This window comes from Moschus berezovskii, chromosome 6 (assembly GCF_049115385.1).
Source record: "Moschus berezovskii isolate FMDL1 chromosome 6, NW_MosBer_1.0, whole genome shotgun sequence".
Lineage (NCBI taxonomy): Eukaryota > Metazoa > Chordata > Mammalia > Artiodactyla > Moschidae > Moschus > Moschus berezovskii.
Genome location: NC_142465.1, coordinates 100,134,644 through 100,159,071, shown reverse-complemented (window position 1 = coordinate 100,159,071; position 24,428 = coordinate 100,134,644). Strand labels below are relative to the sequence as shown.

Sequence of the window (24,428 nt, the reverse complement as noted above, 5' to 3'; positions counted from 1 at the left end):
TGCATTGCAGGCATATTGTTTACCATCTGAGCTGTAAATACGCCAAGAAGTTTTATGATGAGAAGTTATTGGTGCCCTGTAATCAAATAATGAGGGATAGAAATAAGTTATTGTTGTTGTTCAGTCACTAAGTCATGTCAGACTCTGTGACCCCAGGGAGTATAACCTCCCAGGTAACTCTGTCCATGGGATTTCCCAGGCAAGAGAAGGGTTGGAGTGGGTTGCTATTTTCTCCAACAGAGAATCTTCCCAGACCAGGGATGGAACCCACATCTCCTGCGTTGGCAGGTGGATTTTTTTAAACCACTGAGCCACCAGGGAAGGCTAGAAATAAAATAATGTGAAGAATTTCTCTGTTGGAAAATTTGAGAATTGAAGGAGTGAAATGGGATCATTAATTAAAGGGAAATTGGGGTCAAACAGTTTTCTTTTTTAAACTAAGTGGGGGGAATTCCCTGGTTGTCCAGTGATTAGGTCTCCATGATTCCACTGCAGGGGGTACGGGTTTGATCCCTGGTTGGGAACTAAGATCCTGCATGCCATGCAACATGATCAAAATAGAAATTAAAATATAAACTGAATAGGGCAGTTTTTAGCTGCACTGCGTGGCTTGTGGGATCTCAGTTCTGTGACCAGGGATTGAACCCAGGCCACAGTGGTCGAATCTTAACCAGAATCTTAACCAACTGAATAGGAAAATAAGTATATATGTAGTCAAAGTGAAGAGGGAGAGATGGAGGATACAGGATGTATTAGTCAACTTGGGCTACCATAACAAAATACCATAGCCTTGCAGCTTAATCAACAGGAATTATTTTCTCATAGCTCTGGAGACTGAGAAATCTCAAAGTATGGACCCATTCAGTTTTTGGTGAGGGCTCTCTTCCTGATTTGCAGTCCGTCACCTTGCTGCAGTCTCACAAGGTGGAGAGAGTGAGGGAGGGTGCTTTCTGGTGTCTCTTACAAGGATACTAATCCTGTCATATCAGGGCCTGATGCCAAGAAAACGCACTGGTATAGCAAACACCCTCTTCCAACAACACAAGAGAACACTCTACACATGGACATCACCAGATGGTCAACACCAAAATCAGATTGATTATATTATTTGCAGCCAAAGATGGAGAAGCTATACACTTGCAAAAACAAGATCAGGAGCTGACTGTGGCTCAGATCGTGAACTCCTTATTGCCAAATTCAGACTTAAATTGAAGAAAGCAGGGAAAACCACTAGACCATTCAGATATGACCTAAATCAAATCCCTTATGATTATACAGTGGAAGTGAGAAATAGATTTAAGGGACTAGATCTGATAGATAGAGTGCCTGATGAACTCTGGACAGAGGTTCATGACATTGTACAGGAGACAGGGACCAAGACCATTCCCACGGAAAAGAAATGCAAAAAAGCAAAATGGCTGTCTGAGGAGGCCTTACAAGTAGCTGTGAAAAGAAGAGAAATGAAAAGCAAAGGAGAAAAGGAAAGATATAAGCATCTGAATGCAGAGTTCCAAAGAATAGCAAGGAGAGATAAGAAAGCCTTCCTCAGTGATCAATGAAAAGAAATAGAGGAAAACAACAGAATAGGAAAGACAAGAGATCTCTTCAAGAAAATTAGAGATACCAAGGGAACATTTCATGCAAAGATGGGCTCGATAAAGGACAGAAATGATGTGGACCTAACAGAAGCAGAAGATAAGAAGAGGTGGCAAGAATACACAGAAGAACTGTACGAAAAAGATCTTCACGACTCAGATAATCACAATGGTGTGATCACTCACCTGGAGCCAGACATCCTGGAATGTGAAGTCAAGTGGGCCTTAGAGAGCATCACTATGAACAAAGCTAGTGGAGGTGATGGAATTCCAGTTGACCTATTTCAAATCCTAAAAGATGCTGTGAAAGTGCTGCACTCAATATGCCAGCAAATTTGGAAAACTCAGCAGTGGCCATAGGACTGGACAAGGTCAGTCTTCCTCCCAATCCCAAAGAAAGGGAATGCCAAAGAATGCTCAAACTACCACACAATTGCACTCATCTCATACGCTAGTAAAGTCATGCTCAAAATTCTCCAAGCCAGACTTCAGCAATACGTGAACTGTGAATTTCCAGATGTTCAAGCAGGTTTTAGAAAAGGCAGAGGAACCAGAGATCAAATTGCCAACATCTGCTGGATCATGGAAAAAGCAAGAGAGTTCCAGAAAAACATCTATTTCTGCTTCATTGACTATGCCAAATCCTTTGACTGTGTGGATCACAATTAACTGTGGAAAATTCTGAAAGAGATGGGAATCCCAGACCACCTGACCTGCCTCTTGAGAAACCTGTATGCAGGTCAGGAAGCAACAGTTAGAACTGGACATGGAACAACAGACTGCTTCCAAATAGGAAAAGGGGTATGTCAAGGCTGTATATTGTCACCCTGCTTATTTAACTTCTATGCAGAGTACATCATGAGGAACGCTGGGCTGGAAGAAGCACAAGCTGGAATCAAGATTGCCAGGAGAAATATCAAGAACCTCATATATGCAGATGACACCACCATTAGGGCAGAAAGTGAAGAGGAACTAAAAAGCCTCTTGATAAAAGTGAAAGATGAGAGTAAAAAAGTTGGCTTGAAGCTCAACATTCAGAAAACGAAGATCATGGCATCTGGTCCCATCACTTCATGGGAAATAGATGGGGAAACAGTGGAAACAGTGTCAGACTTTTATTTTTGGGGCTCCAAAATCACTGCAGAAGCTGATTGCAGCCATGAAATTAAAAGACTCTTACTCCTTGGAAGGAAAGTTATGACCAACCTAGATAGCATATTAAAAAGCAGAGATATTACTTTGCCAACAAAGGTCTGTCTAGTCAAGGCTATGGTTTTTCCTGTGGTCATATATGGATGTGAGAGTTGGACTGTGAAGAAAGCTGATCGCTGAAGAATTGATGCTTCTGAACTGTGGTGCTGGAGAAGACTCTTGAGAGTCCCTTGGACTGCAAGGAGATCCAACCAGTCCATTCTAAAGGAGATCAATCCTGGGTGTTCATTGGAAGGACTGATGCTAAAGCTGAAACTCCAATACTTTGGCCACCTCATGCGACGAGTTGACTCACTGGAAAAGACTCTGATGCTGGGAGGGACTGGGGGCAGGAGGAGAAGGGGATGACAGAGAATGAGATGGCTGGATGGTATCACCGACTCGATGGACATGAGTTTGAGTGAACTCCGGGAGTTGGTGATGGACAGCGAGGCCTGGCGTGCTGTGATTCAAGGGTCGCAAAGAGTTGGACACGACTGAGTGACTGAACTGAACTGAACTGAATTACCTCCTAATAGGCCCTGTCTCCAAATACAATCATACTGGAAATTAGAGTGTCAACCTACTGGATTTCAGAAGGACACATTCATAGCACAGTTCAGTTCATAGCACAAAAGGAGGAGGGGGTGGTCGATAGAGCATATCTAGAGAAAATATCAAAAGAGGATTGTGAACATTGGTTATACGCATTAATATTCCTCTCTATTGCAGAAGAATACAAGTTGTGATGAAAGGACATTTTTAGACAAGATAAGACATTTTGGGAGTTTGGATTAGATAGCTTTGATCTTCTTTGGAATACTGCCATCTCTGCATCTCTACCTCCTCTGTCTGCTGCTGTCTACCTTTCAGAGCTGTTCAACAGTTAGTTGAGACATTCTGTTCAGGATTTTTAGCTGTAATTAGTAGGAAAGACTGGATGGAGTGTACATGAGTATTAGTCGTTCAGTTGTATCTGACTCTTTGCGACCCCATGGACTGTAGCCCAGAAGGCTCCTCTGTCCACGGGATTCTCCAGACAAGAATATTAGAGTGGGTTGCCATGCCCTTCTCTGGTGGATAGAGAGTACTTGCCCTGTTTTAACTGGAACCAGAGTCCCTCTACGTAATCTTTAAGGCTTTATCCAATCTTTTCCACTAGACTGGATGGTTACTGAGGGTAATGCCTGAGTATCCATAGGTCAGCATATCCAACACGGGATCTAGCATGCAATATTTAATATGTGATTTAAAGTTTACAAAAATCCCTATTCTACTCTGCTTTAATTATTTTTGTTACTATTTTTATTAATGTACAAGATCACTTATGCTTCTATAGCCTTCCAACCTTTGACAGGAGTTATCCTCATGTTTAGATTATGCTTTCAGTCTCTTTATGGTTGACATGCATTTAGTTTTCATTTGGATTCCTACTTGTTTTACAGTGCTGAAACTTTCTGCTGGAGAAATGTCTTCAGAGTCAGAAAAGGATAAAGAGAGGCTTGTTCAAGCTGCTAAAACATTCTTCTTTCACATGCAAGATCTTGCTTCCTTCACAAATGCACTCACTGAATTGTTCAACAGCAGTATGAACACTCAGATCCTCTTGATGACTGTGAAAGAAGATGGTAATGTGAAGGCGGTCTTTGAACAAATGCTCAAAATTTTTAAGGAGATGCACTCTGTGGTGGCGGCCAAGCAGGACCCAATGCAAAGTGAACCTTTAAGTTCAAAGATTGCAACAGCTATGTCCTCTATGGTTGAGAAGAGTAACAATATAAGGGAGTTGCAACAGTCAACCAAAGAAATGTTCAAACATGTCCAGTCACCTATCATTTCCTCTGTGCTGAATAGTGGTAACATTCTTGAGAGTTTAGAATCTTCTCTTTTACTCTTGATGAAATATCCCATCATGAATCTCCAATTAAGTGACTTCTACAGTAAAGAACAATCAGATGCCACCACATCTGAGAAAAGTCCAGGTCCATCCAAAGCCACTACAATAGATGCCTTGAAAAAGTTGCAGGATGCACTCAACATTGAGAATGCTAAGTATACCATTAAGTCAGCTGCAGATCAAATGGAACAAATTGTCAAAACTATGGGACCAGTCTTGGAGGGCCTCCAAAAAGCCATAAAAACTATGGAAACCAAATTTTCTGTGTTTAAGAAACCCAGGAATTAGTAGGAGTGCAACAGAAGTGTTCACGGTGGTCAGAACACCAATTCAAACCATGCAAGTTTTCATAGTACTCCCAAAGACCCTCAGTGCCCAGCATGTGGTCTATTGTTACATGAATTCAAAGAGTATTCACCTGACAAACCATATACCTCAAGTTTTGCTTTATTCAAATAAAAATGAAAGAGATCCTGCTTAAAATGGTGGTTCCTGAAAAGAATATATTGTTCAAAAAAATCAAGTATGATATTTGAGGATATTTCTAAACATTATATTTCATCTTAAAGCACAATTGAAATAACCTTTAATTAATTTCTACTCTTAGTAATTCTATTTCTAGTTTCTACAGTGCAAGGTCTAGGTAAATATATACATCATCACTAAATAATATTGTTCAGACCCTAGGAAACAACTTATCTATTTTTATCACACATATACCAATTTCTGTACACTTCAGTGGCTTGCCTATCATAAGCCATCACTAAATACCTTTGATATGATTTATCCAGAAGTAAAAAAGAATAATGAATGAGGAGTAATAGAATTTTCTTGCCTGTGTGAATAAGACCAAAGCAGATGAGTCAGTCTTTGTTTCATACTGAGAGGAAATAGTAGAGGTTGAAAAATGAAAGTACTCTAACATTTTAAACGGACATACAGATACACACAGACACACAGACTAACACACACACACAAAGACCTAACACTTGTTACTTGACTGAAACATAAGTAAGATTTCTGAGATGTGCTTGACTGAATTGAGGGATAAAAGACAGATCCATTTGCCTGCCATAAAGTCTTGGGTTCTCATGAATTGCAAATGAGTATATGCTCTCAAGATTGCCGTATTTCCCTTCATATCTAATAGGAACTTTGTGAAGCACAAGAAAGTCAATTAAGGGTGCTAATATATTTTTTTTCTTTTTAAGAAGTATGGAATTTACTATTTATTTTAAAAGCAGTTAACTCTAGTTCTCTTTTGGAATTTTACTTTCTGAGAATACCAGATCTTTCCTCATTTAAATATTTTCTTGTTTAAAAATCTTAAATCCCATTTTCTCTTTCAAAAAAATAAATGCTTGCTTTTCATTTATATCTCAGAGGAACTAAGCAGCCTGGACTTTCAGCATTCATGGGTATGGAACTAGCTTTCATCTTCACCCCATTTAGCTCAATTAGTAGGGTCTTTAGCGACCTAGTGATTCCCCATCAATCCACTTATCTTGTCAACTCCCTGAAAGAAGAGTCGGAGAACATTCTTAGCTGGGAAGTTTGATTTGCACTTTTTAAAAACCTAAATGTTTGCACATAATGGGGATTCAATATATCTTTTATATTTGCTGGGGAATTAGGTGTTATTATCTTCACATACATATACTTGCATTCTTAGCAAATGTGCTTAAATTTGCAATGAAGGCTTAAAATCCAATTTGCCACAAAGTCCTCTGTAGGAACCTGGTAGGCTGCAGTCTGTGGGGTCGCTAAGGGTCAGACACGACTGAGCGACTTAACTTTCACTTTTCACTTTCACACATTGGAGAAGGAAATGGCAACCCACTCCAGTGTTCTTGCCTGGAGAATCCCAGGGAAGGGGGAGCCTGGTGGGCTTCCGTCTATGGGGTCACACAGAGTCGGACACGACTGAAGTGACTTAGCAGCCTCTGTAAATTATGAGTTTAAATTCTAACTTTTGTAATAGTTTAGAAGAAATGTGTGTGCAACACCCCATTACAGGCAGTGAGTAAGATTCCACTGACATCTTTCATTAACTTTCCCTTTTATTTCTCGGGTTTCTGTGTTTTCTCCCATCTGAGACTGAGACAGGCTGGGACCTGGGATCCTTTGCTACAGGCCTGCAGTACTTGGACCTGGACACACCTCTCTTCGAGCAACAAAATGCAAAGAAACTGCATGGGATTACAAATAACTGTGCATGTGTAGGTGGTATAAATTCTGGACCCAAAAGATACAAAGATACCAAAAACCCAATTGCCACATCTGAAGAGCCCTGAGCGAAAACAGGGTACTGCACAAGCCCCCTGCACAAAACACTACCGAAGGAGTGGGCAAAACACCTAAGCCACCTAAGCCTGACCAGTGGACACACCCCTACTCTCACCCCAAACAAGAAACAGGCTTGCCCTTCCCCTCTCTCAGGGAGCAAGCAAGCAAGGGAGCCTGTTGTTTACCATCAGCTTCCTCCTGCTGCAGCAGGGGTCCCAATAAAGTGAAAGTGAAGTCGTGTCCGACTGTTTGGGATCCCATGGACTGTAGACCACCAGGCTCCTCCGTCCTTGGAATTTTCCAGGAAAGAGTACTAGGGTGGATTGCCATTTCCTTCTCCAGGGGATCTTCGTGACCCAGGGATCAAACCTGGGTGTCCTGCATTGCAGGCAGATGCTTTACCGTCTGAGCCACCAGGGAAGCACAGTAAAGCCTTGCCTGAATTTCTTGTCTGGTCTAGACAATTTCTGTTGATTGGAGATGGCCAAGAACCCTGGTTGATAATAAGACTACACTAGCTTGGTCTTGAATGCTGATAAAATTCTCTAAAAAATAATAAAATTGCTTGAGAGCAGGGGAAAAAAATCTTCAAAGAAAATTCACACATTTAGTATGTCCTTGGGGCTCATCAAATTCTTTGATGAAGAATTTGTCCTTTGGTAACTCTGATGTGTTCCTAATATTTGGGCTTTCCTGGTGGCTCAACAGTAAAGAATCTGCCTGCAATGCAGGAGACCCGGGTTCGATCCCTGGGTTGACAAGATCCCCTGGAGAAGAGAAAGGCAACCCACTCTAGTTTTCTTACCTGGAGAATTCCGTGGACAGAGGAGCTCAAGTATTTCTGATGTGTTCCTAATATTTAGGATTGCTAAATAAAAAATAAGGGAAAATCTTTGTATTCATCATAAAATTCCTTCAACTGAGATAGAAAATTTAATTCAAATTATTAAGGCAGAAATATAATTTATTGATTTATGTGATGAAAAAGCCCAGGGTATTCAGTTTCAGACAGTTGGATCTAGGTGCACGTAGACTGTCATCAGGATTCACTTTCTTTTCATTTCGCTGCTCCACTTTCATTGTGTTAGCTACGGAGGCAGAGTCTCTCTTTTCAGTGGCAAGAGAGCTGCTAGGGGCCCTAGGTTCATATTCTGCTTTCACTAATCTCCGCTGAAATAAAAACGGCCATTACCCCATTCCCAGCCCTAATTCCAATAATGTACACTGATTGTATCTCACAGGCTCCTAATGAGTCATTTTCTATCCAGCATGACTCCTTGTATCCATGGAGAAGAAATATACTTACAGGCCTACTCATAGGCAGTGGACTGAGCCAGTTTGACATCAATTGATAGCTCGGCAGATTGATTCTCTATGGGTATTCAGGGTGCCTTGACTGGAATAAAGCAAAAGGGTACAGGAGAGGCAAAACCACAAGCTCCCTTTATGCTCCACTTTTGGAAAAGATGATGACACTGGTCAAAAAGGAGAGAGAAGCAACAACTAGAGGAGTAGGGATGCACTTTCTGCTGGAGGCTGTGAAAACAAACAGAAAAAGAATTAGCAATGTTTTAGGTAACAGTTTGTTTTGTTTTGTTTTTTTCTTAAAAAATCTACTTCATTTCTCCTTTGGTTCCAGTCTTAAACTTAGAAAATTTGTAACAAAAAATATTTGAAACTACTGTTTTTTAAAGGTGTGTAGTCTTTTTTAATAAGATGACTTTTTTTTTTTCTGGCCACATCATGTGGCATGCAGGATCTTAGCTCCCTGACGAAGGATCAAACCTGCACCCCCTGCACTGGAAGAGCAGTGTTGTAACCACTGGACCACCAGGGAAGGACTGAAGCTAGCTACTTTTAAAAAATGTATTCTTAGACTTTTTAAATGACAACACAGATCACTTATTTTATAGACCATAAATTAGGTCCCAAGAGGATAAAAGGTGTACCTCAGGGTTGATGATCGGAGAAGGCAATGGCAAGCCATTCCAGTACTCTTGCCTAGAAAATCCCATAGATGGAGCAGCCTGGTAGGCTGCAGTCCGTGGGGTCGCTAAGGGTCGGACACCACTGAGAGACTTCACTTTCACTTTTCACTTTCACACATTGGAGAAGGAAATGGCAACCCACTCCAGTGTTCTTGCCTGGAGAATCCCAGGGACGGGGGAGCCTGGTGGGCTTCCGTCTGTGGGGTCACACAGAGTTGGACACAACTGAAGTGACTTAGCAGCAGCAGCAGCAGCAGGGTTGATAATAAAAGTTGATAGTAGAGATCTCCCAATTTTACACCTTTATTATCAGCAGCAGAATTATTACCATTACTATTATCCTCATCTTCATCACCATTATGAAAGCTAACATTGTTTAAAGACTTATTCTGTTCTGGGATCTTTTTAAGCACTTGCTTAAATTAACGCATTTAATCCACACAACAAAACTATGAGGTATTTATCCTTATTAGCTTCACACTTTATTTGATAAAGCTGTGACAGAGATGTGAAGAAACTTGTCAGATGTCATGCATCTAGTATGCAGTGGAGGCAGCCATCAAATTTAGGCAGTCAGGTTCAAGCTATATATATTTAAAGCTTTTATTTATGTATTTATTTATGGCTGTGCTGGGTCTTCGTTGCTGCATGTGGGCTTTCTCTGATTGCAGCAAGCAGAAGCTATTCTTCATTGAGGTGGGCAAACTTCTCATTGCAGTGTCTTCTCTTGTGGAGCACTGGCTCTGGAGCACAGGTGCTTCAGTAGTTGTGCACGGGCTTAGTTGCTTGACTGCCTGTGGGGTCTTCCCTGACCAGGGGTCAAGCTGGTATCCTTTGCACCACAAGGCAGACTCTCAACTCTGTATTTTTAACCACTGTATGGTCTCTACATATATTGCATGTCCAGTAATTTTTTTTTAATTACAAGGTGAGCAAAAAATATTCATACAATCCTGCTTGAGATGTGTGTGTGTGTGTATGTCTGTGTGTGTATACTGCCTACATGGACACACACTTAACGGGAAAGGTTAGCAGACAGTAACGTGTGGCTGATGGAAGCAATATTTATTATACTAATTGGGAATACAATGGGATGAGAATATTGGATGAGATGGAGGATGGAAACCTTTAAAATATCCTCTAAAGAAAGAATGGAATCTCCTTTTCAACTAGTCTTCATTGATTATTAGTATAGAAAAGACATTGAGATAGAAAGCCATTCAACTCTGTGATTGCCTCAGTATTTGACCATATTGTTTGATAGGATGACCAGATAATGGAGAAATATTTTTCCACCACTTTCATGTAACATATACGATCCCTAGAGTTTCTAGGGATTTCGATTTGGAGTTCTACGTATACGTACAGTAAATTTCAAAACCCTAATTTTCTTAGGCAAACAAATTAAGAATGGAAGCATATTTCTAAGCTTTTGTCAAAGTTTATATTAAAATTGTACTATCTGAATTCTCAAAGGGACTAGGAGCCATTAATATCACTTTAGCAGGTCACTCATTAGAATGATTCTTATGTGTTTTCTGTTTTGTTTTCTCTTCATTGAGACTAAGATCACAAGGACCTCTAACCCCACCCTTTCTCACCTTTCTCATTTTTTCATGGAGTAAGACTCTACTGAATAGTTGTCAGAAAATATTGATTGACAAGAAAACAATGTAACAGTGAAAGATTATGATTTGGGGGGTGATTAGCTTTGGTAAGGGAGAAGGCAATGGCAACCCACTCCAGTACTCTTGCCTGGAAAACCCCATGGAGGGAGGAGCCTGGTAGGCTGCAGTCCATGGGGTTGCTAAGAGTCAGACATGACTGAGCAACTTCACTTTCACTTTCATACATTGGAGAAGGAAATGGCAACCCACTCTAGTGTTCTTGCCTGGAGAATCCCAGGGATGGGGGAGCCTGGTGGGCTGCTGTCTATGGGGTCACACAGAGTCGGACACGACTGAAGTGACTTAGCAGCAGCAGCAGCTTTGGTAATCAAAGAGCCTCTTGATGAGGGTGAAGGGGGAGAGTGAAAGAGCTGGCTTAAGACTAAATATTAAAAAAACTAAGATCATGGCATCTGGCCTCATTCAGTCAGTTCAGTTCAGTTCAGTCTCTCAGTTGTGTCCGACTCTCCGCGACCCCATGAATCACAGCACGCCAGGCCTCCCTGACCATCACCAACTCCCGGAGTTCACTCAAACTCATGTCCACAGAGTCGGTGATGCCATCCAGCCATCTAATTCTAGGTCATCCCCTATGGCAAATAGAAGAGGAAAAAGTAGAAGTAGTGACAGATTTCTTTTTCTTGAGCTCCAAAATCACTGTGGATGGTGTGGCTGCAGCCATGAAATCAGATGATTGCTTCTTGGCAGGAAAGCGATGAAAAACCTAGACAGTGTGTTGGAAAGCAGAGACATTACTCTGCTGACAAAGGTCTGTATAGTCAAGGCTATCTACGGTCTTCCCACTGGTCATGTACTGTTGTGAGAGCTGGACCATAAAGAAGGCAGAATGCCAAAGAATTTATGCTTTTGAACTGTGGTGCTGAAGAGACTCCTGAAAGTCCCTTGGAGAGCAAGGAGATTGATCAAACCGGTCAATCTTAAGGGAGATGAACCCTGAATATTCACTGGAAGGACTAATGCTGAAGCTGAAGCTCCAGTATTTTGGTCATCTGATGAGAACAGATGACTGACGACTCATTGGAAAAGTCCCTGATGCTGGGAAAGATCAAGGGCAGAAGGAGAAGAGGGCGTCAGAGGATGAGATGGCTGGATGGCATCATCAATGCAATGAACATCAACTTGGGCAAACTCTGGTAGATGGTGAGGCCTGGCATGTTGCTGTCCATAGGGTTGCAAAGAGTCAGACATGACTGGGAGACTGAAAAACAACAACAAAGCTTTGGTACTGAAGCTTTACCCTTAGATACTTGACTTTGATCATTTTTGTTACTTTCACTGGGACTCAGTTTTCTCATCTGTAAAATGAGTTTTTAGATCTCTGGGTCAAAGATCCCCTGGAGGAAGGCATGGCAACTCTCTCCAGTATTCTTGCCTGGAGAATTCCAAGGACAGAGGAGCCTGGTGGGTTGCAGTCTATAGGGTTGCAGAGTCAGACACGACTGAGACGATGTAGCACCCAGACATAGAGCCATTAACAAATGCCCAGCTCTCACTGGCTCCATCATCTGTTCTTCCCATCATGCTTTGTAGGCCATCTCCCAGATTCATTCCATTACTTAATCTTCCATCCATTCATTTCAGATGGACACTGTACTTCAAGAAAAGCACGATGTCACAAATTGGGTAAACTACTTTGGGATAATTGAAGCCCAGAGTAAAAGAAAATAGGAAGCAGTAAGTTAATAAAATAAAGATGAAAGTCACTTAGTTGTATGATTCCAGGCCAGAATACTGGAGTGGGTAGCCTTTTCCTTCTCCAGGGAATCTTCCCAACCCAAGGATCAAACTCAGGTTAGCCACATTGCAGCGGATTCTCTACCTGCTGAGCCACAAGGGAAGCCCAAGAATACTGGAGTGGGTAGCCTATCCCTCTCTAGTGGATCTTCCTGACCCAGGAATCAAACCAGGGTCTCCTGCGTTGCAGGCGAATTCATTACCAACTGAGCTAACAAGGAAGCCATGGTAATGGTAATAGTAACTTATGGTTCTAAGAGTTTTTGCATGCATTCATTCATTTTCTCTTCACCAGAATCTTACAAGGAAGGTTTTATTTTTTTTTAATTATTCTCATCTTACATATGAAGAAATGAGGCACAGAGAGAATAAGCCATTCGCCTGTATTCTCACTGCTAGTAACTGGCAAGATTAACATGTAAACCCACGCTGACTGCAAACAATTGACTATATTTTTTCTAGAAGCGTACTTAAGAATTTTAATTATGTGAAAGATTTTAACAAATAAACCACACTTCTTTGTGAATCCAATGATACAGAACAGAGCATGTATTTGTGTGTCTACAGATTTTTGGCACCGATTATTTTGCTGACAGAAGCAACATTTAAGGACAAATACCTAACATAATGTATTATGAGTCTACCAATGGGCATGAAAACATCTGTTTCTATGGTAACAAGTATAGGTCACATGAGGGGTGGGAGAAGAATTAGAAGAAAAAGCTGTTCATTTATACTGTCTTTTAACAATTTTTCTTTTGCAAATTTACTTCCTTCAGTGTAGTATGCTACCAATTTGACCTCGTGACTCTTTGAAAGTGACAGATTCTTGGGAACTCTTTGAACCTGAGAACTTCAGTTACAAGTTAATGGAAACAATTTTGAAATACATTGAAGGACTGAGGAAGCTCTACTCTTTAATCTACTGTCTCATCATTGGGAGAAACGCAGTGTCCCAGGCTGACCCATTTTAAAAGCCTTCATGTTGTTTTTCGCATGTTGCATCTGGCAGATTAAGAGGGAACTGGAAAAGAAACGTAAGTCACCGGCTCAAAGGGACTTTTTAGGATATAAAATAACGGGACTTCCCTGGTGGTCCAGTGGTTAAGACTCTGAGCTTCCAGTGCAGGGGATCTGGGTTTGATCCCTCTGCGGGGAACTAGGATCCCACATGCCGCAGGGCACAGCCAAAAGAATAAATAAATAAAAATAATATATAGACTAGTTTATGACTTCTGCTGGTGAAAAAATTGAAAGAATAGAAAACAGTCTCCTGCAAGGATTCCAGTTTCACGAGGAATTAGATACTGTGAATTCCCCAGGCTGAGGTTAGTGATTATCCAGGTGATTGGCCAGGAGTAGTGATGTGGACACCAGCCGTCTAGAAAAATAGGGCTTGAGAGTCCACTGACCTTTCTCCCTCTTCCCAGTGAAGGACTCCCAGATAAGAAAAACATGCCATCTCCCTCCTCCCACTGTTCATGTTTGCATCAATCTAATACTGCTCCAGGATGTTGGGATAAGCACAGTGTCACTGATCAGTTAATAGAAATGACTTCAGAAATTTGAGTACTTCCCTAGTGGCTCAGATGGTAAAGAATCTGCCTGCAACGCAGATCTGAGTTTGATCATCGAGTTGAGAAGATCCCCTGGAGAAGGGAATGGCTAGGCTGAACACGCAAGAATTGATGCTTTCACATTGTGGTGCTGGAGAAGACTGTTTAGAGTCCCTTGGGCAGCAAAGGGATCAAACCAGTCAATCCTAAAGGAAATCAACCCTGAATAGTCACTGGCCATACTTTGGCCACCTGATGTAAAAGGCAAACTCATTGGAAAAGACCCTGATGCTGGGAAAGACTGAAGGCAGGAGAAGCGGGTGACAGGATGAGATGGTTGGATGAAATCACCAACTCAATGGACATTATTTTGAGCAAACTCCTGGAGATAGTGAAGTACAGGGAAGCCTGGTGTGCTGCAGTCCTTAGGGTTGCAGAGTCAGACACGGCTTAGGGACTGAACAAAGAACAAGAAAGTTTGGGCTTCCCAGGTAGTGCTAGCAGTAAAGAAGCCACCTGCCAATGCAAGAGACACAAGGGACACAGGTTCGATCCGTAAGTTGGGAAGGTCCCCTGGAGAAGGAAAGGCAAATCACTCCAGTTTTCTTGCCTGAAGAATTTCATGGACGGAGAAGCCTGAAGGGCTCTAGTCTGTGGGACCATAAAGAGCTGGACATGACTGTGTGACTGAGCACACAGCACAGGAAGGATTTCAGAAAGAGCTTTTCCACCAAGAAACAAGAACAAAATAAAAAACACTGCAGTGAATAGCTGAAAATATTCTGGAGTCTTTAATTTTTTTTTTTTTTGTATAACCGATAGAGATAGGTGAATAGTAGCAAAACTGCGCTTATTCTGTCAGTCATGTTCAACTCTTTGTGACCCCATGGACTGTAGCCCACCAGGTTCCTCTCTCCATGGGATTCTCTAGGCAAGAATTCTGGAGTGTGTTGCCATACCCTCCTCCAGGGATTCTCCCCAACCCAGGGATTGAACCCAGGTCTCCTGCATTGCAGGATTCTTTACCAGTGGCGCTACCAGGGAAGCCCAGTAGCAAAGCTACCTATCTCAAATGATGAGAACGAAGCCACAGCATTTCAGGCAGATGTAATTCTGGAGAATCCTGGAACCTGGCTATGGATATTCTCATGTATTATCAAAAGCTCACTATTTTATTCACAGTCTACCCTAGTTTTTCATTCTTCTCTATAAACATTAATCTCATGGGTCTGTGGAGCAGAAACACATGCCATTCATTATTGCTATCTTCCCTGCTGCCAAGGAGAGAAGGAAGTGGATGAAAGTCCTGATAGAGCACCTCTCCCTTGGTCTGTGTTTACAGATAGGCCAGAGTGAGCAGGATCTTGACCTCGGTGGGAATGCCAGTTTGAAGACCGTTGCAGTGCTGCAGCCTTAACATGTTGAGAAATGCTGATGGGTTGAATTATTCACAGCAGCCATGATGATGGAGTAGAGGAAGAGTGGGGATAATTCAAAGGTAGACACTGTAGCTGAGTTACAGTTGACTTTGTAAACGAACACACACGTGGATCAGGATGTTCTTCCTCTTTCTGAATCAAACAGGGCACAGCCTTTGCTATAGAATTTTCACTGCGTTTGCTCTGTCAAATGACTGTGGCTGGCAACATACAAGGATAAAATGGAATCAGTCACATGTGTTTCTGTAAAAGAGCTTAACACATGTTTACGTTGTGATAACTAGTTTCCCTTACTTCAGTTCATTTTCCATGGTATCATCAGTTGCTCGGTTATTTAGTTGCCAAGTTGTGTCTGACTCCTTGCGACCCCATGGGCTGCAGCACACCAGACCTCCCTGTCCCGCCCCATCTCCCAGAGTTTGCCCAAGTTCATGTCCATGGAGTCGATGATGCCATCCAACCATCTCATCCTGTCTCCCTCTTCTCCTTCTGCCTTCAATCTTTCCCAGCATCAGGGCTCTTACTAAAATACTGATCTGACTGATACTCTACTTCTTACAGACTCGAATGATTTCTCACTGCTTACAGCATGAAGTTTGAAAATCCTTGGCGTGAAATACAAGAGTTTTTACAAACTGGCCCCATCCGATCTGTCTAGCCCAAGTCCATTTCCTACTCTCTTTCTACTCCTGGCTTCTTCTTACATCTTACACTCGGGTTGTCCAGAATCTTGAAATTTACCTGAAGATACCAGATTGTTTGAAATCTCTGAAATTCAGTATATGTTTTTTCTGCTTGAAATGACTTTTTGTCTTGTCCTTACAAAAGGCCAATATACATATTTTTGGCCTTTCCCCCACAAGCCCACTCGAAAAATAAATTTTATAAAAGAATAATGATGCAGAAAACAAATTTATGGTTATCAGGGGGGGAAATGGGGGCAGAGATAAATTGGAAGATTGGGATTGACTTATATACAATGTGTGTGTGAGTTGAATCAGGCATGTCCAACTTTTTGTGACTCTACAGACTGTAGCCCGCCAGGCTCTTCTGTCCACAGGGATTCTCCAGGCAAGAATACTGGAGTGGGTTGCCGTGACCTGCTCCAGGGGATCTTTCCAACCCAAGGATCGAACCCAGGTCTCTCATTGCAGGCAGATTCTTTACCAACTGAGCTACTAGGGAAGCCCCCACATACACATTACTACATATAAAATGATAACTAATAAGGACCTCAATTGGAATTCCATCACCTCCACTAGCTTTGTTCTCAGTGATGCTCTCTAAGGCCCACTTGACTTCACATTCCAAGATGTCTGGCTCCAGGTGAGTGATCATGCCATCGTGATTATCTTGGTTGTGAAGATCTTTTTTGCACAGTTCTTCTGTGTATTCTTGCCACTTCTTCTTAATATCTTCTGCTTCTGTTAGGTCCATACCATTTCTGTCCTTTATCGAGCCCATCTTTGCATGAAATGTTCCCTTGGTATCTCTAATTTTCTTGAAGAGATCTCTTGTTTTTCCTATTCTGTTGTTTTCCTCTATTTCTTTTCATTGATCATTGAGGAAGGCTTTCTTATCTCTCCTTGCTATTCTTTGGAACTCTGCATTCAGATGCTTATATCTTTCCTTTTCTCCTTTGCTTTTCGCTTCTCTTCTTTTCACAGCTATTTGTAAGGCCTCCTCAGACATCCATTTTGCTTTTTTGCATTTCTTTTCCATGGGGATGGTCTTGGTCCCTGTCTCCTGTACAGTGTCACGAACCTCTGTCCAGAGTTCACCAGGCACTCTATCTATCAGATCTAGACCCTTAAATCTATTTCTTACTTCCACTGTATAATCATAAGGTATTTGATTTAGGTCATATCTGAATGGTCTAGTGGTTTTCCCTACTTGCTTCAATTTAAGTCTGAATTTGGCAATAAGGAGTTCATGATCTGAGCCACAATCAGCTCCTGGTCTTGTTTTTGCTAACTGTATACAGCTTCTCCATCTTTGGCTACAAAGAATATAATCAGTCTGATTTCGGTGTTGACCATCTGGTGATGTCCATGTGTAGTCTTCTCTTGTGTTGTTGGAAGAGGGTGTTTGCTATGACCAGTGCGTTCTCTTCGCAAAACTCTATTAGCCTTTGCCCTGCTTCATTCCGTGCCCCAAAGGCCAAATTTGCCTGTTACTCCAGGTGTTTCTTGACTTATGGCACCACCCTTATGGCAGAAAGTGAAGAGGAACTCAAAAGCCTCTTGATAAAAGAGAAAGAGGAGAGTGAAAAGGTTGGCTTGAAGCTCAACATTCAGAAAACAAAGATCATAGCATCTGGTCCCATCACTTCATGGGAAATAGATGGGGAAACAGTGGAAACAGTGTCAGACTTTATTTTTTGGGCTCCAAAATCACTGCAGATGCTGATTGCAGCCATGAAATTAAAAGACGCTTACTCCTTGGAAGGAAAGTTATGACCAACCTAGACAGCATATTAAAAAGCAGAGACATTACTTTGCCAACCAAGGTCCACCTCATGCGATGAGTTGACTCACTGGAAAAGACTCTGATGCCGGGAGGGATTGGGGGCAGGAGGAGACGGGGACGACAGAGAATGAGATGGCTGGATGGCATCACCAGCTCGATGGACATGAGTTTGAGTGAACTCCAGGAGTTGGTGATGGACAGGGAGGCCTGGCGTGCTGTGATTCATGGGGTCGCAAAGAGTCGGACATGACTGAGCGACTGAACTGAACTGACTGAATAAGGACCTATTGTTCAGTATAGGAAACTCTACTTAGTACTCTATAATAGCCTTTATGGGAAAAGAACCTGAAAAAGAGTAAATATACGTGTATGTATAATTGATTCACTTTACTGTACACCTGAAACTAACACAACATTATAAATCAAGTATACTCCAATAAAGAACCAGAGGGATGGGATGGGGAGGGAGGTGGGAGGGGGGTTCAAGATGGGGAACATATGTACACCTGGGGCAGATTCATGTCAATGTATGGCAAAACCAATACAATAATGTAAAGTAATTAGCCTCCAATTAAAATAAATAAATTAAAAACAAAATTAAAATTACTTTTTTGACAAGATTAAAAAAAAATAGTGGCCTGTGATCCTTGTAATGTATATGGTCTAGTCACTCAGTCATGTTCAACTCTGCAACCCGATGGATTGTAGCCCACCAGGCTCCTCTGTCCATGGGGATTTTCCAGGCAAGAATACTGGAGTGGATTGCCACGTCCTTCTCCAGGGGATCTTCCCAATCTGGGTCTCCCGCATTGCAGGTGGTCTCCTTACCAACTGAACCAATAGGGAAATCCCGATCCTGGTTACAATGAATTGAATTTGGATCAATAACAATACCTTTTAGTAGCTGACAGTTGTACATGCTTTGGGTCCCATTTGACAGCAATTGCAACCAATTTCCTCTTGGATGGTAGCTCACATTGACAACTTTAAACAGCTCATAGGGAGGGACCAAGACCTTCTTCTTGAGAGAGAAGTCTTGTACTGGTGCCCCCAGGCAGGTCAACATGGTAAATAGAGTTTGGTTCCCAAATCTCTGTGCCTGTTCTCTTGCTGGGGAGGTGGAGAGGAATTGGCCAAAGCGAACGATGGCACCCACGGGGGCTTGCAAGTAAACGCCCTTCAACTCATGCTGCACCTCGTAACACAGAGAGTCTTTGCTTGAGACAATCTCTTTCCTCAGCAGCTGGATTGCTGATGTCAGGAAGTAGTGTAGATATTTGAAACGGAATGAATGTTTATACTGCTGCGGAGACCCAGCAGCACTGGCCATGGCTCTGGAGAAGTCTAAGGGAACTCTGTCGTCCGATAAATAAACCAAGACAGCCACAGCTTGTGTAACAGTCATGTTCCCAGGGAGAGGTTTTTCCTGGTTCAACCATTTTAAATGTGTTTCATGCCAGGCCTTGCGGTAATGCTTACTGGATTCTAGTTCTTCGGTGAAATAATCCCCTTGAAGCAGCATCTCCATGACTTGTTGGCTGCAGCCTTGGTACTGATCATCAAAGGAATTTGGTGCCAAGTCAAAGTCGATTTTAACTGCAATCTATAAGGAAAGAATTTCACATGCTAGTAAGGTAATTCTCAAAATCTTTCAAGCTAGGTTTCAACAATACATGAACCAAGAACTTACAGATGTACAAACTGAATTTAGCAAAGGCAGAGGAATCAGAGATGAAATTGTCAACCTCTGTTGGATCATAGAAAAAGCAAGAGAATTCCAGACAAACATCTACTTGTGCTTCACTGACTATGCTATAGCCTTTTTGACTGTGTGGATCACAACAAACTGGAAAATTCTTAAAGAGATGGGAATACCAGACCACCTTACCTGCCTCCTGAGAAACCTGTATGCAGGTTAAGAAGCAACAGTTAAAACTGGACATGGTTGAGAGACTGAACAGCAATAAGGAAAGAAGAATCTTGATTATAATTTTTCAAATCAGATGGTGAATCTTGTTGACCTGAAATAAATAGACTGCCAGGTATTTCTCCAACAAAGATAGGTTTATTCAGGATCAGCAAAGAGTTGCAGTTCAGGGTTTGTAACCATGGTGCACCATGCACAGGTCCTCACAGGGCAAGAGGAGTAAAACACTTTCCTAGAGAAGAAACGGAAGATGGGAGGATACAGTAAACAGAGGTCATGGCTTTTCATTGGCCCAGTCCTTGCCAGGTAAGGGGCTTCCCTGATAGCTCAGTTGCTAAAGAATCTGCCTGCAATGCAGGAGACCCCAGTTGGATTCCTGGGTTGGGAATATCCCCTGAAGAAGGGAAAGTCTACCCACTCCAGTATTCTGGCCTGGAGAATTCCATGACTGTATAGTCCATGGGGTCGCAAAGTATCGGACACGACTGAATAACTTTCACACTCACTTTGCCAGGAAAGAAGAGGTGCTTCTCTTCTTCCTGTTGGGCTCTACTATCCTGGGAGCAGGGCTTCCCCAAAATAATCAATCTGCCATGCAGGAGACAATGGAGATGCTGGTTTGATCCCTGGGAAGATAACTGGAAAAGGAAATGGCAACCCACTCCAGTATTCTTGCCTGGGAAATCCCATAGATGGAGGTGCCTGGTGGGCTACAGTCCAAAGGGTTGCAAAGAATTGGACACAATCAAGCGCTTCCCTGGTGGCTCAGAGGTTAAAGCGTCTGCCTCCAATGCGGGAGACCCGGGTTCGATCCCTGGGTCGGGAAGATCCCCTGGAGAAGGAAACGGTAACCCACTCCAGTATTCTTGCCTGGAGAAGCCTGGTAGGCTACAGTCCACGGGGTCGCAAAGAGTTGGACACGACTGAGCGACGGAACAGAACACAGAAGCGCGCGCACACACACACACATCCGGGAGTAAGAGCTCCCCCTTCTGGTCTTCTGACTCTATTTAATTGAGGTTTCTGTTTTTGTTTTTAATTTTTGCAGTGTGGTAGCTGATTTGCTTTATTTGCTATACTCTTTAAGACCAAGTCATCTCCTCAAAATCGGTATCTGCTGAAATAAGTTTCACTCATAGTCATTATACTGCTCCAGTCCTTCCTGTGTCTGTGACCCATGTTAGATATTGAATTTAGTTTGACAAATATTACTATAAACACAAACATCCTTATCCCCTATGAAGAAAGTGACTTTTTTGGATCACTGCAAAGTCTTTATGTACATTGAGTATTCTGAAGAAAAAATAATAATCTTAAAGTTTAATTATACTTTCTGTTTCTTCTCCTGACCCCTTCACATTCTCACATTGATGTTATAGGGAATATTTCTTTTATGAACACTTAAAGACTGTATTAGAAGTCTTTGGGACTTCACTGGTGGTCCAGTGGTTAAGACTCTGCATCTTCACTGCAGGAAGCACAGTTTGGATCCCTGGTCATGGAATAAAGATCCCTCATGCCATTCATTTCAGCCAAAACAAAAGCAAAACCAAACCAAACCAAAACGACAAAAAATGACTTCAGTAATGACTGATGTTGAGTTCTCTAAGGGGTCTATGACAACCCTCTCCTCTGCCCAGGACTTGAAATATGAAGGCTAACATACAATTTTTGCCATTGAATGAGAACCTGTTGGAACACCCATATTTAGGTCTGATGGCTGGTGGACTTGTTAAGGGTAAACCCCAGAATGAGTTGACTTGCCCCCTTAGCTGCAGGCAGTATTGGATTGCAGCCTGTCCAGGTGGGATTCTTGTCATGGAGGAACACATGACTCATGCCTTTTGCCGTGGGGCTAACTCCCAGGAGGAAGAGGAGCAGGGTCAAATGCAGTATACCCAGTTATTCTTCCTGGCACTACCAGTCAAGTAAATCTGCCCATTTCCAGGGGAGCAGCGTGAGGAAAGAGCTGGACAGAGGTCAGTAAGGTTCCTGGGAAAGTCCCTCCTCTTATTAATAGAAACCAGGAGTGGGAAAAAGGTATTCTCTTATAGGGAGCCAATGGAATATTACTTACTGATATCTAGTGCATATTAAGTTTACCACAATAAAGTTAGTGACTTCAAAATACCTGGGCTTCCTTGGTGGCTCAGACAGTAGAGTCTGCCTGCAATCCAGGAGACCCAGGTTCAATCCCTGGATCAGGAAGATCCTGTGGAAAAGGAAATGGCAGCCCACTCCAGTATTCTTGCCTGGAAAATTTCATGGGCAAAGGAGCCTGGTGGGCTATAGTCCATGAGGTCACAGAGACTTGGACATGACTAAGCGACTACTACCACTTTCACCTTCAAAATAAATGAATAAATAAATAGAAGTTAGAGATTTTAAGACAAGTTCATTAAGTATCATCCACCCATAACTGAAAGCCATATTTTTGAATTCCAAATGTTTCCTTCTTGGCAAAGAAATGATGCTTTCTTAATAAACAGTATTTACTAAGGAACATATTAAGAGATAAAATTCCATCCAATGAGTGTCAACAGTGCAGCAGTTGCAACTCAAAAACATACCACTGGGTATTTTTACTATGTTATTTATGGCAATAAGTCAACTAGTTTGTGTAAATTGGAACAAAATTTTAAGACTGCTTAAATGATTTTAACCAATGGCTCTTCACAGCAGGTTTACAAATAATTCTACAGAATTTATCTCAGCCAAAAACAAAAGAAAAATACCTTCTGTCAAACCTCATACACTCCAAAACTTTAATCTATTACTAGATATCAAATGGGTATTCTGTTTTCTCTTAACATGAGGTCATATAGAACTTTATAATGCTTCTTTGGAGTTGATCTATATGACATGGCTAATGTCAGATAGTGAAAGTGAAAGTGTTAGTTGTTCAGTTGTGTCTGATTCTTTGCGACCGCATGGACTGTAGCTCACCAGGCTCCTCTGTCCATGGAATTCTCCAGGGAAGAATACTGGAGTACGTAGCCATTCCCTTCTCCTAGGGATTGAATCCAGGTCTCCGGCATTGCCGGTGGGATTCTTTACTGCCTGAGTCATCAGGGAAGCCAAAGCCAGAAAGACTTGGTTTATTTTGCATTATTTGTCCTACAGATGTAGTCTTTTATGCAAATTTTATGGAGAGTAAAAATTAATGCTGAGACTTCCCTGGTGGTTCAGTGCTTAAAACTCCACATTTCCACTGCAGGGAGCACAGGTTCGAACTCTAGTCAAGGAACTAAGATCTTGCATGCCACCTGGCACAGCCACAAAAAAAAAACACCAAAAAATCCAAAACAAAAAATAATGCTGTGTCTCTAGCTTGCGTGTGTGTATGCTAAGTTGCTTTAGTCATGTCCAACTCTTTGTGAACCTGTGGACCGTAGCCTGCCAAGCTCCTCAGTCCATGGGATTCTCCAGCAAGAATACTGGAGTGGGTTGCCATTTCCTTCTCCAGGGGATCTTCCCGACCCAGGGATTGAACCTGGGTCTCCTGAATTGCAGGCAGATTCTTTATGGTCTGAGCCACTAGCAAGCCCCTATCCCAAGGAACTAAAGGTCATTTAAAGGTTATCACCAAGAGGAAACTCCAAAAGAGCCCTAATCATAAAGAGATCACCTCCTCCAGCATAACTCACCGTGGGTCTCTGCAGACCAGAGCACAGCAGCAGGAGAAGAAGCTTCCCCCTCAGGAGCCAGATTCTCACTGCAGAGACTGCAGTATTTGCTAGAAGAATCCTTCTGCAACGATTGGTCAAGGGACAGCATTTGTTTGTGTGCAGAGCATTTCTTTGCCCTCGCAGCTCCATCCTGAAATCAGCTTTCAGGATACCCCTTTGAGGTTTTTCTCTTGGAGTAAGTCTCAGCAAGAACTCTCCTCTCCCATGTGTATCTCGAGACTTCTGTTGACCGCCACCAACTAGCAATTTTTCCGAGGGAAGAATTCAGCTCACTCGTAAAGCTGGAACCACTGTTGAACAGCCAGACTTGCACACCAAATAAGGGATTCTAAAGTAAACTCAAGTTAGTTCCCAATTAAAAAAAAAAATCTTGGTCTAGTTTATATGTGGGGAAATTCCAAAGGCTTATTAAGGGTCAGGCTCACCAGCTCAACCTTAAACTTCCTTAGCAAAACAGGACAAGGCATGCCCCGTACAATGTTTGGAGTCAAACAGTATTATCTTGAGCTGCAACCTCCCATTGTGAGTGATATGATTGGCCGGTGCAGGTCCCTGGGAACACGCAACCACAAGGTGAGCCTGTGTTGGATTCATCTGGCACTGCTGATAGACCCCACCCAGAAGGGGCTGCCACAAAGCAGAACAGTAGGGATACTGCCAAAACAAAGCCTCTCTTTGACTCACAAACTTAAGAGAACAAACTTACTGTTGCCAGGAGTGGGGGATGGGGAGGGGTTAGGGGGTTTGGGATGGACATGTCCACACAGCTACATTTAAAATGGATAACCAACAAGAACCTACTGTATAGCATAGGGAACTCTGCTCAATGTTACATGACAGCCTGGATGGGAGGGGAATTTGGGGGAGAATGGATACATGTGTGTGTATCATTGAGTCCCTTTGCTGTTGACCTTAAACTGTCACAGCATTGTTAAGCGGCTATACTCCAACGCAAAATAAAAAGTTAAA

At 42.3% G+C, this 24,428-nt stretch overlaps 2 protein-coding genes across 2 annotated transcripts in view; one reads left to right on the top strand and one right to left on the bottom strand.

Annotated features, from left to right (window-relative positions):
- Positions 1–5,116, top strand: part of C6H12orf60 (chromosome 6 C12orf60 homolog) — a 58,632-nt gene extending 53,516 nt beyond the window's left edge. Inside the window, exon 2 of the mRNA XM_055394179.2 lies at positions 4,232–5,116. Within this exon, the coding sequence (XP_055250154.2) occupies positions 4,255–4,971 (717 nt within the window). The 5' untranslated portion in view covers positions 4,232–4,254 and the 3' untranslated portion in view covers positions 4,972–5,116. The remainder of the gene's footprint in view (positions 1–4,231) is intronic.
- A 2,297-nt stretch (positions 5,117–7,413) lies between these two features.
- On the bottom strand, positions 7,414–23,878 carry ART4 (ADP-ribosyltransferase 4 (inactive) (Dombrock blood group)). The gene is made up of 3 exons (XM_055394176.2): positions 23,418–23,878; positions 18,738–19,446; positions 7,414–8,505 (listed from the first exon to the last, which is right to left on the bottom strand). Exons 1-3 carry the CDS (start codon positions 23,586–23,588, stop codon positions 8,414–8,416), a joined length of 972 nt encoding a protein of 323 aa, XP_055250151.2. The 5' UTR covers positions 23,589–23,878; the 3' UTR covers positions 7,414–8,413.
- Positions 23,879–24,428: the final 550 nt, after the last annotated feature.